The sequence below is a fragment of the Lathyrus oleraceus genome, chromosome 7 (genome assembly GCF_024323335.1).
Source record: "Lathyrus oleraceus cultivar Zhongwan6 chromosome 7, CAAS_Psat_ZW6_1.0, whole genome shotgun sequence".
In the NCBI taxonomy this organism is placed as follows: domain Eukaryota; kingdom Viridiplantae; phylum Streptophyta; class Magnoliopsida; order Fabales; family Fabaceae; genus Lathyrus; species Lathyrus oleraceus.
In genome coordinates this window covers 475,807,374-475,824,932 of record NC_066585.1, presented here as the reverse complement: position 1 = coordinate 475,824,932, position 17,559 = coordinate 475,807,374, and the positions used below count along the sequence as shown (strand labels likewise).

The 17,559-nt window shown below is 28.3% G+C and overlaps 3 protein-coding genes across 3 annotated transcripts; all 3 read left to right on the top strand.

Moving 5' to 3' along the window:
• Window positions 1-2,479: 2,479 nt before the first annotated feature.
• On the top strand, window positions 2,480-5,283 carry LOC127104427 (uncharacterized). Its single transcript, XM_051041610.1, has 6 exons — window positions 2,480-2,567; window positions 2,756-2,809; window positions 2,888-2,983; window positions 3,156-4,027; window positions 4,124-4,307; window positions 4,418-5,283. Exons 1-6 carry the CDS (start codon window positions 2,480-2,482, stop codon window positions 5,281-5,283), a joined length of 2,160 nt encoding a protein of 719 aa, XP_050897567.1.
• Window positions 5,284-5,853: 570 nt separating this feature from the next.
• On the top strand, window positions 5,854-6,543 carry LOC127104426 (uncharacterized). Its single transcript, XM_051041609.1, has one exon. It carries the CDS (start codon window positions 5,854-5,856, stop codon window positions 6,541-6,543), a length of 690 nt encoding a protein of 229 aa, XP_050897566.1.
• Window positions 6,544-6,632: 89 nt separating this feature from the next.
• LOC127104425 (uncharacterized) lies at window positions 6,633-13,066 on the top strand. The gene is made up of 4 exons (XM_051041608.1): window positions 6,633-7,033; window positions 7,118-7,478; window positions 12,826-12,890; window positions 12,997-13,066. The coding sequence occupies exons 1-4, from the start codon at window positions 6,633-6,635 to the stop codon at window positions 13,064-13,066; spliced, it is 897 nt and encodes a 298-aa protein (XP_050897565.1).
• The last annotated feature ends 4,493 nt before the right edge of the window (window positions 13,067-17,559 follow it).

Below are 17,559 nucleotides of genomic sequence, written 5' to 3'. Positions count from 1 at the left end.
ATTGACTGCTAATCATCAACCAAATGGAAATGGACGTGCAGATTGCATGATATCAGCTTGTGCATGGAATTTTGATATGTTATGCATAATTGAAACCAAAACTTCACCTCTTCGAAAGTGCCATTTGCAAAATTGAAACATAGGTATGTGGGTAATGGTTGGAAAGGTCTTGACATAAGGAACAAATGTTATGTTGAAAAAAAATTCATTTGGAGTTGGGAAAATATTGAAAACTGGTCATGAAGTTCAAGGTACAAAACATGTATATGGAAATTTTGCCAAAATGGACCAACTTCAAGCCCTTCCGTTTCAATGATGCAAGCCTCAAATAACAAAACCTTAAACATAAAAGTTGTATATCTTTTCAAGAAAATCAATTTGGACTTATACTTTGCATAATTTGGATTTTTGATGAGAAAGTTATGGGCACTTGAAGTTGGACTTTTTCACATTTCAATGACTTTGGTCCAAAGTGACCTATAATGTTTTGTATTATCACATGTATTTATTTTAGGATTATGAAATTTTGTCCAACATAACAATTGAAGTATACATCTTAAACTTTCCAATTCACTTGGTACCACCTAAAAATAATGAAAAATGAAGGAGTTAGGTCCTTGGGAAATTGACCCAAAATTAGGGTTTCAGTCAAAATGACATATAATGTTTTGAAATGAATGATTACCTTCCAAGTTTCAAATGAAAATTTTATGAACATGAAAGTTGTTCATATGATTCTTAATAACATTTTGTCTCTTGGGGTTATCATCATTTGACAAAAACATCAAAAGTTAGGTCTCAGTGGATTTCAAAATAGTCAGATGAATTGACTGATCAACTTCTCAAGTCCAAACTTCAAATCTTGATGAATTAATGATTTATAGGCCTCACATAGGCTCACATATGCATAAAATTATGAATGAAAGAACTTTCCTTGATTGTATTTGATCATAGGTTGAGGTTGCTTCATGAGCAAGGCACAGTCAATGCACAGTTGAATTAGGGTTTCCTTGGGAAACAATTCTCAAGCCCTTTGGTTTATCTTGATCAAATTGGAAAATTGAGATACTTGGGAGGCATACATGATGATTGATAACTTTGTGAACCATTTTCATGCCTGCTTCCAACTTCATCTGGCCACTTCAATGGGCATAGGGGCCTCCTAGGAGCCTTGGGTCACATGATTGCTTGAGCTTCAAAACAAAGTAAGTTAGTGACATATTTTTGTGCTTTTGGTTAGTAAACAAAATAATAAAATCAATAATATACAATTCATGCATGCTTGGTGGTCTCAAACCAACTCACACAAGTCCCAACCCAAGAGTAAGGAGCCAAGATGCTATGGTCCTTGAGGCAAATGCAAATGAGCAATGTTATGATGCCATGAGGGATTTTAGGGTCAAAATTAGGATCTTACAAATAGAAAGTGTTTGAGAGAAGTAAAGTATCACTACAGTGAGCTGGATTATAAAGGAAAAGGAAAGGACATAGAGATGCAAGAAGTGGGAGATTAGGGTTGAAGCAAGTCATGGTGAGTAGTTGTGTTCTAAAGGATAAAGATGTTTTGAAGAATTGATAAAATAAACTTGAGAAAAGTGGAAACTTTGAAGAGATGATGTAAAAATGGAGCCTAGGTAGTAACAGGTATAAATGCTTCTTTCACACGTGGCTGACATGCAAGTAATAACTTAAACTCATTGACGAGTATAAGTGCATATTTTGTAGACACATGAACAATATAATATGACTAGAATTTGTTGCATCCATTGATCATTTAAGATACATATAGAAACCCCCCACACCACTAACAAAAATAAGAAAGGGTAAGTAACAAAATACAAACGAATATAACTTCAAAATATTTGTATAATCAACTTTGTGATATGCTCTTTCATATTTGTTTTGCATTCCATTTTGACTTTATTCTCTCTTATAGAATACCATTTTTTTTAATTTTCATTTTAAGGTAAATTATTTATCAAGTTAAATTAGTATATAGTATGAAAATAATTACCAAGTACACAATTTTTTTAATTATATTGTGTTATTTATTTAAAAAAAACTAAAGATAAATTATGCCATCTATATATAGGTATAGGTAACTTATAACATACATAATTAATTGTATTTAGTCTATAATATGTAGTGATTGAAGAAGAAAATTTATTTCAAATCATCTTCTGATGATATATCGATTTTCGATCAATTGTTTTTGCAGAGGATTCAGTATAGTTTTCAGTTGACAATTACATTAATAAAATGGAAAAAAATACCCGTCAAATATCAAGTCAACAACAGAGGGATAAGAAGGGCCTAAAATGAAAGGAAGAGGAGACAAAATATGAGCAACGAGCAGAGAGACAACAATTTATCGAGACAACGTGAAAATTATAGGCGTCGAAAAGAGCAAGAGAAACAAGCTCAAACATCTCGCCCTATAAACAGTCAGTCGAGAGTTTCATTTCAAAATTTTACAAATATGACTTTTCCAAGATTACACTTTCAAGGAACTCATGACAGTGAAGCCGGCCCAAGTAGAATTACACATGTTAATGATGTTGCACTTGGTTGGTGATGATCAATATATATATATATATATATATATATATATATATATATATATATATATATATATATATATATATATATATATATATATATATATATATATATATATATATATATATATATATTATTACATTTCATAATTTTGGTCGCTTTCGTCATATGTCATTTTATGTATTTAAACCCACAGATCGTAATTGCACATCACCTAATCAACGAAACAACACGAGTCAATCCGATACAGGTATAAGTGATATAGTTCTAAGTATGCGAGTATTAATTTTTACAAATGTATATATATTAATTATTATTTTTGTATCAGATGATATGGATAATGATGAAGCTTTGGAGGATGCAGTAATATCATATGTTAACATGGACGCCAGAGAAAATGGTGCATTATCACGTCGTCCTCAAGGTATGTTCATAAAAAATTTGCTTCAAATAAATGTAGCCTTTGCTCATGTGACATAAAATTTAAAATCATGCAATATTAAAATATAATAATTGAGGCATCTTGCATATGTTTTTTATTTGTATTTTAGATTTTAGATAATATTTAGTAATCAATATCAAACTCCTGCCTGTAGAATCAGGACATGCTTTTCGAGCAAAGCACAATATTGCTCGAAATTTCAAAAATAATATGATGATGGAAAAATCCTGGTTGCCTCATCCAATTACCTGTAGACACTACAATGCAAGATTGTTTCATCATGAATCACGTGACATGTGTTGTAATGGTGGAAATGTACCATTCTCACGAGTTGATGCTCCTATAGAATTGCAACAATTATTTTTGGATGGTTCAGCTGAAGGAAAACATTTTAGGCAACATATTCGAAGTTATAACCATGTCCTTTCATTCACTTCAATTGGTGTTCACGTTGATGAGAATATTCTTGCATCTGGTCGATGTATATACACATTTCGTGCTCAAGGTGCTTTTTACCATAACATGGGAGGTTTCTATCCAAATGAGGGTGTCAGGCCGCGTTTCTTACAAATATACATCTACGACACCAATAATGAGCTACATAATAGAATGCAGGAAAATCCACAACTGCACCAAAATGTAGTTCACAAATTACAGAAAATGCTCCATCAGTTTAATCCTTTTGTAATTAGGTTCAAGAAACTTTCAATACTTCCAAATATCAGTGAATGTAGCCTCATACTTAAGGAGCGTCCAAGTAATCACCATCAATACAATCTTCCAACTGCTGAACAAGTTGCGACAATTATTGTTGGATGTGATGCAGATTCTATGGATTATGGAAGGGATATTAATGTCATTCGTTGTGATGGAAATCTCAAGAAAGTTCAAGAGACAAAGGTATATTATGATCCTTTTCAATACCTTGTATTGTTTCCATTTGGGACGCATGGTTGGGACATCAACACAACAAATTGCAATGGACGAAGAGTGTCATGTCGAGCATATTACAGTTACATGCTTCAGGTAAATTTGGATTAATTTTAGTAGATAATCTACTTAGCTAAGCGTTGTTTAAAAAACTTTACATTTAGCACCGACATTTTTTTCAATCAACTGTAGATTCTCCCAAATGATCAATCAATGTTGTTAAATGCGGGTCGACTGTTGCAACAATATGTTGTAGACAATTATGTCAAAATTGAATCAGGGAGATTAAGGTGGATTAAAGAGCACCAAAGTGATATACGTTCTGAATTGTACCAAGGTTTACATGATGCTTTGCATGTTGGTGAAACTAATGCAAGTACAAATTCATATAGCATAAATATACAGTTTTAGATTAATAATTAGTTGTACTTCTAATGCTAATAATTCATATATTCTAATACAAATGCATTTCATGAATCATCATAGAGAACATTGGAAAAAGAAAAATATTGCCATCACCATTTATTGGCGGTCGTCGAGACATGACACAACGTTACGAAGATGGCATGGCTATTATTCTTAATGGCGGTAAACCAGATATTTTTCTAACAATGACATGCAATCCTTCTTGGAGTGATATAACATCAGAACTTTTGCCTTTTCAAACACCACAAGATTGTCCATATTTGCTAACAAGAATATTTCGTTCGAAATTTGAGAAATTGAAGGATGATGTTATTAATAAAGGAGTCTTGGGTAAAGTTAAAAGCTACATGTATGTCACTGAATTTCAAAAGCGAGGACTGCCGCATGTGCATATGTTGTTGGTCTTAGAAAGTAACGACAAGTTGCGTGACCTAAAAGATTATGATAGTATGGTAAGGGCAGAAATACCTAAATTAGAATGTGAACCACAGTTGGATGAAGCTGTTGTACGATATATGATCCACGGACCTTGCGGCATAATCAACCGAAAGTCTCCATGTATGAAAGACGGACATTGTAAAAAAAGGTATCCCAAACAATTCTTGGATGAAACACGTCAAGGCACTGACTCATATCCCGAGTACAGGAGAAGGTTTGATGAGTCTGTATCATTAGGTAAAGATAGGTTTGTCGATAATAGATGGGTGGTTCCTTATAACCATTGGTTACTGTTAAAGTATGACTGTCACATCAATGTAGAGATTTGCAGTAGCATTAAAAGTATCAAGTATCTATACAAATATTTGTACAAGGGCCCTGATCGTGTGGCTATGGAGGTTTATAAAGGATCATACATGGATGAAGTTCAACAATATGTTGATGCAAGATGGATTTGTGCTCCCGAGGCATTATGGAAAATATTTTGATTCACTCTTTACCGATTATATCCTACGGTTGAAAGATTGCATATCCACTTGCCGAACCGTCATCAAGTGCGCTTTTATGATCATCAGCAAATTGCAGATGTGTTAAATAATGAATGCAACTCCAAAACAATGCTCACACAATTCTTTGCATTGAATCTACGAGATCCACAAGCAAGAAAGTATTTGTATAGAGAGATTCCAGAGCATTATTGTTGGAACAAGCGGGATATGGAATGGAATCGTAGACGGTCAACAAGAAAAGTTATCGGGAGAATCTATATGGTATCACCTTCGGAGGGAGATAAGTTTTACTTGCGACTGTCGTTATCTCATGTCATAGGTCCAACCAGTTGGGAATATCTTCTTACAAATAATGGCATGACTTTCAGTACATTCAAAAAATCAGTTAAGGATAGGGGATTTCTAGAGACTGATCATAGTATTCGTGATTGTTTGGTTGAGGCTACGAGTCTCCGAATGCCATATGCTTTACGAAGGTTATTCGTGACGATTTTAATATTTTGTGAACCTATTGATGTTAGAGGCCTTTGAAATGAGTTTTTTACACATATGGTAGAGGATTATCAAACAGCTAACAATGTTGTGGAATCAGACTTAACTAATATGTTGTTGAAGGACTTGAATGAACTCTTAAACCTGCATGGTAAAAAGATTGAAGATTATGATCTCCCATATTTACCCCCTAATACAATAGACAGAGGCGTAGTTCCAAGTATCATACAAGAGGAGTTAGCAGAAGATATCCCCAATGAAGATATTGAATCTGTTGCTAAGTTAAATAATGATCAAATGATTGCATTCAACACAATTATGAATGTAATTGTTCAAAAATATAGTGGGGTATTTTTTGTTGATGGTCCAGGAGGAACAGGTAAAACATTCCTTTATAGAACATTAATGGAAATTTTAAGAAGTAGAGGAGAAATTGTCTTAGCAACTACATCATCAGGTATAGCTGCAACATTATTACCCGATGGTATGATTGCACACTCTCGATATAAGATACCTATTGATATTCAACCGAGTTCCATTTGTGGTATTCAAAAGCGAAAGGATCTTGCAAATCTCATTAGAGTTGCTGCCGCAATAATTTGGGATGAAGCACCAATGACAAACAAAAATTGTTTGGAAGCCTTAGATCGATCATTACAAGACATTTGTAGCAACAGTGCTCCATTTGGTGGAAAAGTTCAGATCATGGGGGGGGGGGAGATTTTTGTCAAGTTCTTCCTGTTGTAAGAAAAGGTACTAAGGCACAAATGATTTCAGCGTGTATTGTTCAGTCTCATTTATGGAGTCATACCAAGATTTTGTGTTTGCTTCAAAATATGCGATCATTGCATGATCAAGAGTTTGCAGAATTTCTTATGCGCATTGGTGATGGTGTTGAACCTACCAAACCAGATGACATGGTGAGGTTACCTTTACATATTGCAATCCCATGGGAAGGTGAACATTCCATACAAGTACTTATCCAACATATTTTTCCTAATTTAGAATTCCATGGTTGGGATGCTCCATATATGGTACAAAGAGCTATTTTGACACCAACAAATGATGATGTCCAGAAATTGAATGATATGATTATCGATCAGTTTCCAGGAGAAGAACATGATTTGTTATTGTTTGACGAGGTTGAAGGAGATAATCATAATTTATACCAGCAAGAATTCTTAAACTCAATTGCACAAGGTAGTTTGCCACCACATATTCTAAAGATAAAAAAGGGTGCACCATTGATGTTGTTACGAAATCTAGATCCTAGATATGGATTGTGTAATGGGACCCGGTTATTATGTCGTGGTTTATTTATGAATATGTTAGATGTGGAAATCTTGACAGGAAGCAACGCAGGAAAATGTGCTTTTTTGCCTAGAATTAAAATAAAAACAACTGCAAGTGATGGACTGCCTTTTGTCCTTAGTAGAAAGCAGTTTCCTGTGCGACTAAGTTTTGCAATTACAATAAATAAATCACAAGGACAAATCATTCCAAATGTTGAAATATATCTTCCACGACATGTTTTTAGTCATGGACAGTTATATGTGGCTTTATCCAGGGGTGTTTCATATACTACAACAAGAGTTTTAACCAGGGAAGGAAAATTGAAAGGAGAAGATGGTGAAAGCACAAAAAATGTAGTCTACAAACAAATTCTTTTATCGCACCCGCAGGTATTTATTAAATACATTGAAAAAATTGCTCACATGTTGATTCTCATTTTGGTTACCCGACATACCAAGCTTATATTATATTCTTAATATCATCTATACCTATAGATAAAGGGGATAGATGAAAATGGTATGACCTTTTTTTCTTCCAATTTTATCCTTTATCAATTGTTACAATTACTATCAATTATTAAATTAAAAAAAAAATACAAAAAGAAACTCATTTATTAAATATGTAACCTCCATGAACACATCAAATAACTTCCTCCAACACATCAAATATACTAAATAACTTCCTCCAACACCATTATATATGATAACTGCATATGTAATAAGAAGATAAGAAAATACAAGTTTAGAATGGATCAAAGAGAGAGAATAATGGTTTCAAAACACAATTACATAAAGGAAACATATATTTATATAAATAGAAGGAAACTATAGATTTCAAAAATAAAAACATTTATTTCTTTCTCTCTCTTTTTCTCTCTCCTCACGAAAGTTAGGAGAAAAATTCATAACCATACCAACCCCACCTTTGTCTCCTTCCTCTTTTACTATATATCTATCTTCCATAACCAAATCATTTTCTCAAATTCATCTTTTCTTCATTTCTTTTCTTTTTTGTCATAGTTAAGTATCATTCCCTTAATGTCTTAAATCGAGAGTGGATACGCACTTCTCCTTTATTCCAAATCAAATATCATATTATTCTCATTTTTTTCCTTTTCCGTGTTGTTTAAATTTTTTTTATTCAATCTCTTTTCATTCTCAAAATATCTCACAAAACCACATATATTTTCATTGTTTTTGAAGAACTCAGTTTCGATAATATTGTGGAGTTTTAATTTTAATATTCAAGATGGCTACTATCATATAATGAGTTTGAGTGTTTCTTTTGAGTAAAATCTATAATAAATTTAGCGTCTAATTGCCTTTGTAATTTTAAAAGTATACCCATAAAAAATAACTATATCGTAAGTCCATTACAAATTACTATCCAATAATGATATTTTACATCAAAAGTTTTTTTTTTACGGATAATGTCAATTAAACTACATGAAACAAAGCAAATTGAAATTTGTGATCATCTACGTTAAAAGAAAGATCAGTTCTTCATGTTAATAGATGTTTAATTCAAACTTATGTTTCATCATTTTTGTTTTGTTTTATGACAAGAGTTTTAATACTATTTTGGATGGGATACTTGATGATAAATGTTTACAAATCAAACATTTCTAAATTTACCATTTGTAAACGTTTTCTTAACCACTTTTACGATAACTTCACTTCAGTTTCCTTTCATTTATTTTACATTATAATTTTTTAAGTTTTATTTTTTTACTCTTTTCAGCCTTTGTAGTTAATATATTTATATTTTTTATTGTTTAAAATCTGTTTTTTTCCTTATAATATATCAATAAGTTAGTTTTCTTTTATATAAGTGATATTTCCATAAAATAAGACTTTTATTTCTTATCAACTGCATTGACATTTAAAAAACTGTTGTCATCTCACATCTTTATTTTTTTTTATTATTATCTTAATTGTTTTCAAAAAAACTTGCAGTAAGAATTGGTCATGGAAAATGTTTAGAAGAGCAAATATTATTGTATGATTATATCAAAATAACTAACTTTCAATTTGTATTTACCTTTATATTGGTTTTCAGAGATCTTATATCAAGAAATACCGCATGATTAAAGACAACCACCACCTTATCAATTTGCAAGTCTTGTGAGACATCAGGAGTAAGATTAGATTACAAGTGAATTTGTGTTCTTGAATTTTAATACTTATGCTTATTCATAGAAGGTAAATCCAACCACCTTATGAATTTGTATTTACTTTTATATTTGTGTTCTTGAATTTTTTGTTTGAAAATTTTAGAGTTTTGACTATCCTACAATGAATGTGTAAATTTAATGTTTAGAATTTTTGCTCTTCAACCATAATCTTTATTTTAAAATACAATAAAAAAAACAATTTTTTTAGAATTTTTGCTCTTCAACCATTATTTCACTAATAATTTAATTATTGCAATACAAAGTTTATTACGCATTATTAAAATATAATTATTAAAATAATTTAAATTAATATAAGCTTCAAATTATGAAAATAATTATTAAAATATGACACTCTACTAATTATATGGGTAATTTAATACTATAATTATTAATAATTGTGAGTAATAAAATATGCGATAATAATTTAATAATTATTTTCATAATTTGAAACTTATATTAAAACAATTATTATTTCACTGCAACACTTAATATATTTTCATAATTTCATATAATCTTTATTTTGAAAACAAATTATAGTAAAAGATATGTATGAAATATAAATTATAAATTTAAAAATATAAAAAGGTAAGTTTGAATGACAAAAGAAAAAAAAAGTATTGAATTAAATGTTAAAATTCTAAAGTTTATAAATGCAGTAATTGTGTCAAAAAAAACACATTAATTAACCAACAAATTTTTTTTCACTTGATGTTTAAAAATATTTTGTAATCATCGTTAAATAAGTATAGTTAGAATCAACTTAAAAGTCAATGTAGCAACCTTAATTTGAAACAACTTGAAAAATATTGTAAAAACAAAAAAAAATTAACCTGAAGTTTTAAAATATTTTTTAATCATCTAAATAAGTATAGTTAGAATCAATACTTTTATTAATTTACTCTCTAGCAACCATAAAAGTCTCTGTAGCAACCTTAATTTGAAAGAACTTGAAAAATATTTTAAAAATAATTTTTTTTCACGTGCAGTTTTAAAATATTTTGTAATCATCGTTAAATAAGTATAGTTATAATCAATAATTTTATTATTTTACTCTCTAGCAACCTTAACGGTCTCTGTAGCAACTTTAATTTGAAACAACTTGAAAAATATTTTTAAAACAAAAAAAAATTCACCTGAAGTTTTAAAATATTTTGTAATCATCGTAAAATAAGTATAGTTATAATCAATAATTTTATTATTTTACTCTCCAGCAACCTTAAAAGTCTATGTAGCAACCTTACTTTGAAACAACTTGAAAAATATTTTAAAAAATCAATAAGATATGTATGAAGAAGATGATTTATAGTAAAAGATTAAAGTAGAGATAAAGAAGAAAATAATATATAGTAAAATATTAGAGTAGAGATGAAGAAGAAAAAAATTAGAAAAATATATATTGTATTATTATTTCCATCTGACAATTTTCATTAACTTGAGAGATACCATATTAATTATATTTAATAGTGGGAGTTTATTGAGGGATAACATATTAAACATTCTTAATGTACATTCATAACTATTTATAAGCATAATAAATAAATACTGAATTGATAAAATCATTTAAAAAAGAACAGAGAATATCATATATAATATATTCGATATTACAATATAACGCCTCATAATGGTTTCAAAACTTTATTATAAAGAGGGAATAGTGAAATTTATTTTGTTTCTCTGATCAAGAAGTTACATGTTAAAATAATAAAAGTTTATTAAGTACAAAATTTAATGCTTATTTTAATATATTTTCATAACTTGAATAATAAACTCATCTTATTCACTACAACACTTATTTTAACGTATTTTAAATAAAGTGTAATACAATAATATATTACATAATTATTACATAAGTATATATTTAATGTATTTTAACTGTGTTAGATTAAGTAGAAATAATTTAATTATTAAAATTATTTTGAATGCGCAAATTCAATATTATGTGGAAAAAATGGAAATGAAATCTCACAAAAAATATCACTTATACCTATTTATAATTATTTCACTTTTAATAATTAAATTCTTATATTATGACTCCATCTATTGTAGTGTTAACGTTAACATCAATTTATCAACATTTATGTACGTCATGCAACATATTATGACTAAAAAGCACAAAATAGGTTATTTGCGGAAATCAACAACATATTTAAATTTATAGTATACTTGAAATTGTGTGGTGTTCTTATAAAAACCCTCAAAGTTTAATGCAGAAACATGAAAAAGATGCATGACTCAATTGAAGTTACTGAAATAATTTAAAGTTTCTGGAAAAGTAACCAAAAGAGATAAAAAAAAATATTAAAAATGTAAGGGAATAGAAAGTGTTAGAGAGAAGAAAAGTATCACTACATTGAACTGGATTAGAAAGGAAAAGGAAAGCACATAGAGATGCAAGAAGTGGGAGATTAGGATTGAAGCAAGTCATGGTGAGTAGTTGTATTCTAAAGGATAAAGATGTTTTGAAGAGTTGATAAACTAAACTTAAGAAAAGTGTAAACTTTGAAGAGATGAAGTAAAAATGGAGCCTAGGTAGCAACAGGTATAAATGTTTCTTTCGCACGTGGCTGACATGCAAGTAATAACTTAAAAGTCATTTACAAGTATAAGTGCATATTTTGTAGACACATGAACAATATAATGTGACTAGAATATGTTGCATCCAGATTCTGTTGCATCCATTGATCATTTAAGATACATATAGAAACACCCCACACCACTAACAAAAATAAGAAAGGATAAGTAACAAAATACAAACGAATATAACTTCAAAATATCTGTATAATCAACTTTGTGATATGCTCTTTCATATTTGTTTTGCATTGCATTTTGACTTTGTTCTCTCTTATAGAATATAATTATTTTTTAATTTTAATTTTAAGGTAAATTATTTATCAAATTAGATTAGTATATAGTATGAAAATAATTATCAAGTACACAATTTTTTTAATTATATTGTGTTATTTATTTAAAAAGAACTAAAGATAAATTATGCCATCTATATATAGGTATAGGTAACTTATAACATATGCATAATTAATTTTATTTAGTTTATAATATTTATCTTTTCCATAATACGTATAAAAAACAATTCTTGCACTTTCATCACTCTTTCAGTAACATTTTTATCATCCTCATTGAAACAGGTCAAATGTTTGAAAATTTACTCTATTGGTTGGAGCTCCACAACGATAATAAATAAAACACAACTTTGGAAAATGGTGAAAAGAGAAATAATATCTCAAAGGATGGAGAGGCTTTTATTTAATTCATTTAAGAATATATTTACTCTAGATTATTTTTGAATGCATGAATTTAACTGCTATTTGTGGTTTATGTAAATAAAACCATATATATTTACTAAGTCCATTGTTTTTCTTATTTACCAGAAATCCAGGTAATTCAGAAATAAGTCATAATTGTTGTTCTACCAAATCTAGACTAAAATAAAGTATCTCCATTCTCCATGTATTATTTGTGTCGCAATAAACCATATTATATTCAAACGAGTCAAATGTTCTGAATGTATTTCTTTTATAATATGACATTTCGTCGTGTATTTGTAGTTTTTTAAATCTCAAGAGCGCATTGATAAAGGGATGTATGAAGAATTGATTCGAATCTTTATAAGGTAAGCAAATACTTGATTACATTACTTACTATTAATTTTACTATCTTTTTCTCTAAAAAAAATCTAATTTAAGAGTCTTATATTTTTTCTTTACTACGGAAAACAGTTGCAGGAAAAAAGAAAATACTTCGAATAGAGATTTCATGTTCGACATTCCTCTTAAAGAACATCATTGATTACACAGTATCAATATTACTTTGCAGGCTTCGATATAATTTTGAATATCTTTATTTACCATTTCAAAATGTAATAATATTATTTTTAATGCGACCTACAATAGAAACCTCATAAAAAGAAAAACAAATATTTATTTTTCTCTGTTGTGCGCATTAAAAAAAGTGGGCAGACGGGCACGGGAGTGCCCGTATGTCCGCTTTTTTTACTGCGCTAACGCGTGAAAATATTAATAGCGTCTTTTTTTATATGTTTGATTTTAATATAAACTATTTATATGATGAATTATATTGGTATTTATTCATATACATATTAAGTTTTGTTTGCAATATGTAATATTCGCGCATTAAATTTTGTTTGAATTGAGAAAACCGCATTTTGACGTGACTTTGTTCAACCAATTGTGAGTGGAATAATTTGGTGATTAGGAATACCATATATTATGAAAAAAAGAAAATACGTTACACCAAAATTAAGTTTTGTCTTTATATAATTTTATAGATAGTTGAAAATCATAAAAAGATTTAGATAAAATAAGACAAAATGTGTTTAATAAATAATTAAACATAAACATTAACAGAGATATTAAGTGACATTGTTATATTTTGATTGCGCAAATGTGTAAAAATATTAACAATGTCTTTTTGAAAAAAATATATTTTAATATACATTATTTATATGATCAAACATGTGATATCTATTCAAATATATATTAAATTTTATTTATAATATGTAGTATTATGTCAATGTTTGAAAATTAAAATAGATATGTTATTTTTAAAGTTGTCAATAAAAATGCATTATTCAGCCTATAAAAATATATAGATTAAATAATTAAAAATTGTATCTCTCAATTTAGAAATAAAAGAGAGATAATAAATAGTGACAAATTCTTTGATACTCATGATAAGTAATTGAGTATCGGTCATGGAAATGTGTCCAAGTAATATTCTTTTTAACATGACATATGTGAAAAACATCATAAAAGATATATACACGTAAGCACAATAAAAAAAGCGGACAGACGGGCACGGGAGTAAAAATAAAAACTCGGTGTAGCGCAATAAGGAGACTTGAAAATGGCAACAGGCTCAAATTAGATTTTCTTAATCCCACATTGATTAGTTGAGATATATTTTGAATGCATTCTTTGATGATATGACATTTCTTCATGTATTTGTAGTTTTTTAAATCTCAGGAGAGTATTAACAAAAGGATGTATGAAGAGTTGATTTGAATCTTTATAAGGTAAAAAAAGCTATATTACATTACTTACTATTAATTTTACTATCTTTTTCTCTAAAAAATTCTAATTTGAGAGTCTTACATTTTTTTGTTTACTATGGAAAATAATTGCAATGAAAAAGAAAATACTTCAAATAAAGATTTCATGTTCGGCATTCCTTTTAAAGAACGTCATTGATTACACAATATCAATAGTATTTTGCATTCTTCAATATATCTTTGAATATCTTTGTTTACCATTTTTAAAGTGTAATAATATTATTTTTAATATGACATACAATAGAAATCTCAAAAACAGACATTTATTTTTCTCTGTTGTGCGCATTAAAAAAAGCGGGCAGACGGACACGGGAGTGCCCGTCTGAATGCTAGTAGATAGATAAAAGGGATAGATGAAAATGGTATGGCCTTTTTTTCTTCCAATTTTATCCTTTATCAATTGTTACCATTACTATCAATTATTAACTTTAAAAAAATATAAAAAAAAATCATTTATTAAATATGTAATCTCCATGAACACATCAAATAGCTTCCTCCAACACATCAAATATACTAAATAACTTCCTCCAACACCACTATATATGATAACTGCACATGTAATAAGAAGATAAGAAGATTCAGGTCTAGAATGGATCAAAGAGAGAGAATAATGGTTTCAAAACACAATTGCATAAAGAAAACATATATTTATACAAATAGAAGGAAACTATATATTTCAAAAAGAGATTAATTACTATACACTGTCAGTGTAAAAAGTTTTACACAATCGATACATCACCATCACCCGTTTGCATTACTTTATAGGTTTTTAAAATAAAAATCAAACTTGTTTCAACATCCAACGGCTATGATTAACTGACGGTGTAAAATCCTTTTACACTGTCAGTGTATTTCAATTAAATCCTTTCAAAAATAAAAACATTTCTTTCTTTCTCTCTTTTTTTTTCTCTCTCCTCACTAAAGTTAGGAGAAAAATTCATAACCATACCAACTACACCTTTGTCTCCTTCCTCTTTTACTATATATCTCTCTTCCATAACCAAATCATTTTCCCAAATTCATCTTTTCTTCATTTCTTTTCTTCTGTGTCATAGTTAAGTAACCTTCCCTTAATGTCTTAAATCAAGAGTGGATACACACTTCTCCTTTATTCCAAATCAAATATCATATTATTCTCATTTTTTCTCTTTTCTGTGTTGTTTAATTTTTTTTATTCAATCTCTTTTCATTATCAAAATATCTCAGAAAACCACATGTATTTTCATTGTTTTTGAAGAACTCAGTTTCGATAATATTGTGGAGTTTTAATTTTAATATTCAAGATGACTACTATCATATTATGAATTTGAGTGCTTCTTTTGAGTAAAATCTATAATAAATTTAGCATCTAATTGCCATTGTAATTTTAAAAGTATAAACATAAAAAATAACTATATCGTAAGTCCACTAAGTCCACTATTTTACATAAAAAGTTTTTTTTACGGAAATGTCAATTAAACTACATGAAACAAAGCAAATTGAAATTTGTGATCATCTATGTTAAAAGAAAGATCAATCTTCATGTTAATAGATGGTTAATTCAAACTTAAGTTTCATCATTTTTGTTTTGTTTTATCACAAGAGTTTTAATACTATTTTGGATGGGATACTTGATGATAAATTTTTACAAATCAAACATTTCTAAATTTACCATTTGTAAATGTTTTCTTAACCACTTTTATGATAACTTCACTTTCAGTTTTCTTTCATTTATTTTATATTATAATTTTTTAAGTTTTATTTTTTCACTCTTTTCTGCCTATGTAGTTAATATATTTATATTTTTTATTGTTTAAAATCTGTTTTTTTTCTCCTTATAATATATCAATAGGTTAGTTTTTTTATATAAATGATATTTCTATAAACTAAGACTTTTATTTCTTATCAACTGCATAGACATTTAAAAAACTGTTGTCATCTCACATCTTTATTTGTTTTATTTATTTTTTTATTATCTTAATTGCTTTCAAAAATATTATTAATAATTGTGAGTAATAAAATATGAGATAATAATTTAATAATTATTTTCATAATTTGAAACTTATATTAAAACAATTATTATTTCACTCCAACACTTATTTTAATATATTTTCATAATTTGATATAATCTTTATTTTGAAAACAAATTATAGTAAAAGATATGTATGAAATATAAATTATAAATTTAAAAATATAAAAAGGTAAGTTTGAATGACAAAAGAAAAATAAAATATTGAATTTAATGTTAAAATTCTAAAGTTTATAAATGTAGTAATTGTGTCAAAAAAAAAGCACATTAATATACAGCCAAACTAGAACACGGTGAAATCTCTCAATTATGTAAGAAGTTGAGACGAAAGAATGTTGAAATTTGCTTCGACATAAAAGTAAGTTATACTTAATCATTTATTTTATGCTTTTACGTTAAATATAAATGGGGTGGTAGTTATTCTCACTATTCTTATGCAATAAATTTTAGATAACAGACTTTGAAGATAAATGGAACACATGGAAGGATGAACAAAGTATTTCATCCATCGCCAAACTCGACAATAAGGTGTATTTATCTTTTCCGTAATACGTATAAAATATTGCCTCAGTCACAAAAATAATCGTCATACTTGAATATTTTATATAGATCAAAAAATATAATAAATAAAAAGGAAAAAATAATTTTTTTATTAAATTATTCTTACTTATTATTGATGTATTTGAATTATCATAAGAGAATAATAAATGGAGAATATTAATTAAATAATATAATTAAAAAATAAATATTAAAATTGTATTGAAGGTCCCATTTTTAAGAAATATGACATTTTTTTAGGGAGGTTTCAATTTTCTTGGTGTTATTGGGAACGGATTGTTGATAAGTTTGTGGTGTCAACGATGTATGAGTGTTGATAGCAGTAGGATCATGAAGGTAATGATGGTAGTAAGGGTTGAGAGAAGAATCCATGACAATGAATGTCACCATTTGTTGTGAACATGGTTTTGGTAGTGCAATGAAAGAGAGAGCAATTACACTAAAAAGAGACTAAACTATTCTAAAATTATTTTTTCCTTTCATCGTTACATTCCTAAATTGTTCTAAAGGGTCACTATCATTACACATTTATTAAGGATGATATAAAAAAGCAATACTTAAAATGCGTATTACTAGGAGGCTTTATATTATTAGGCCGAATATCATGTTTCAACAAACTCAAAATTTCATAGTTACGAATGTGTG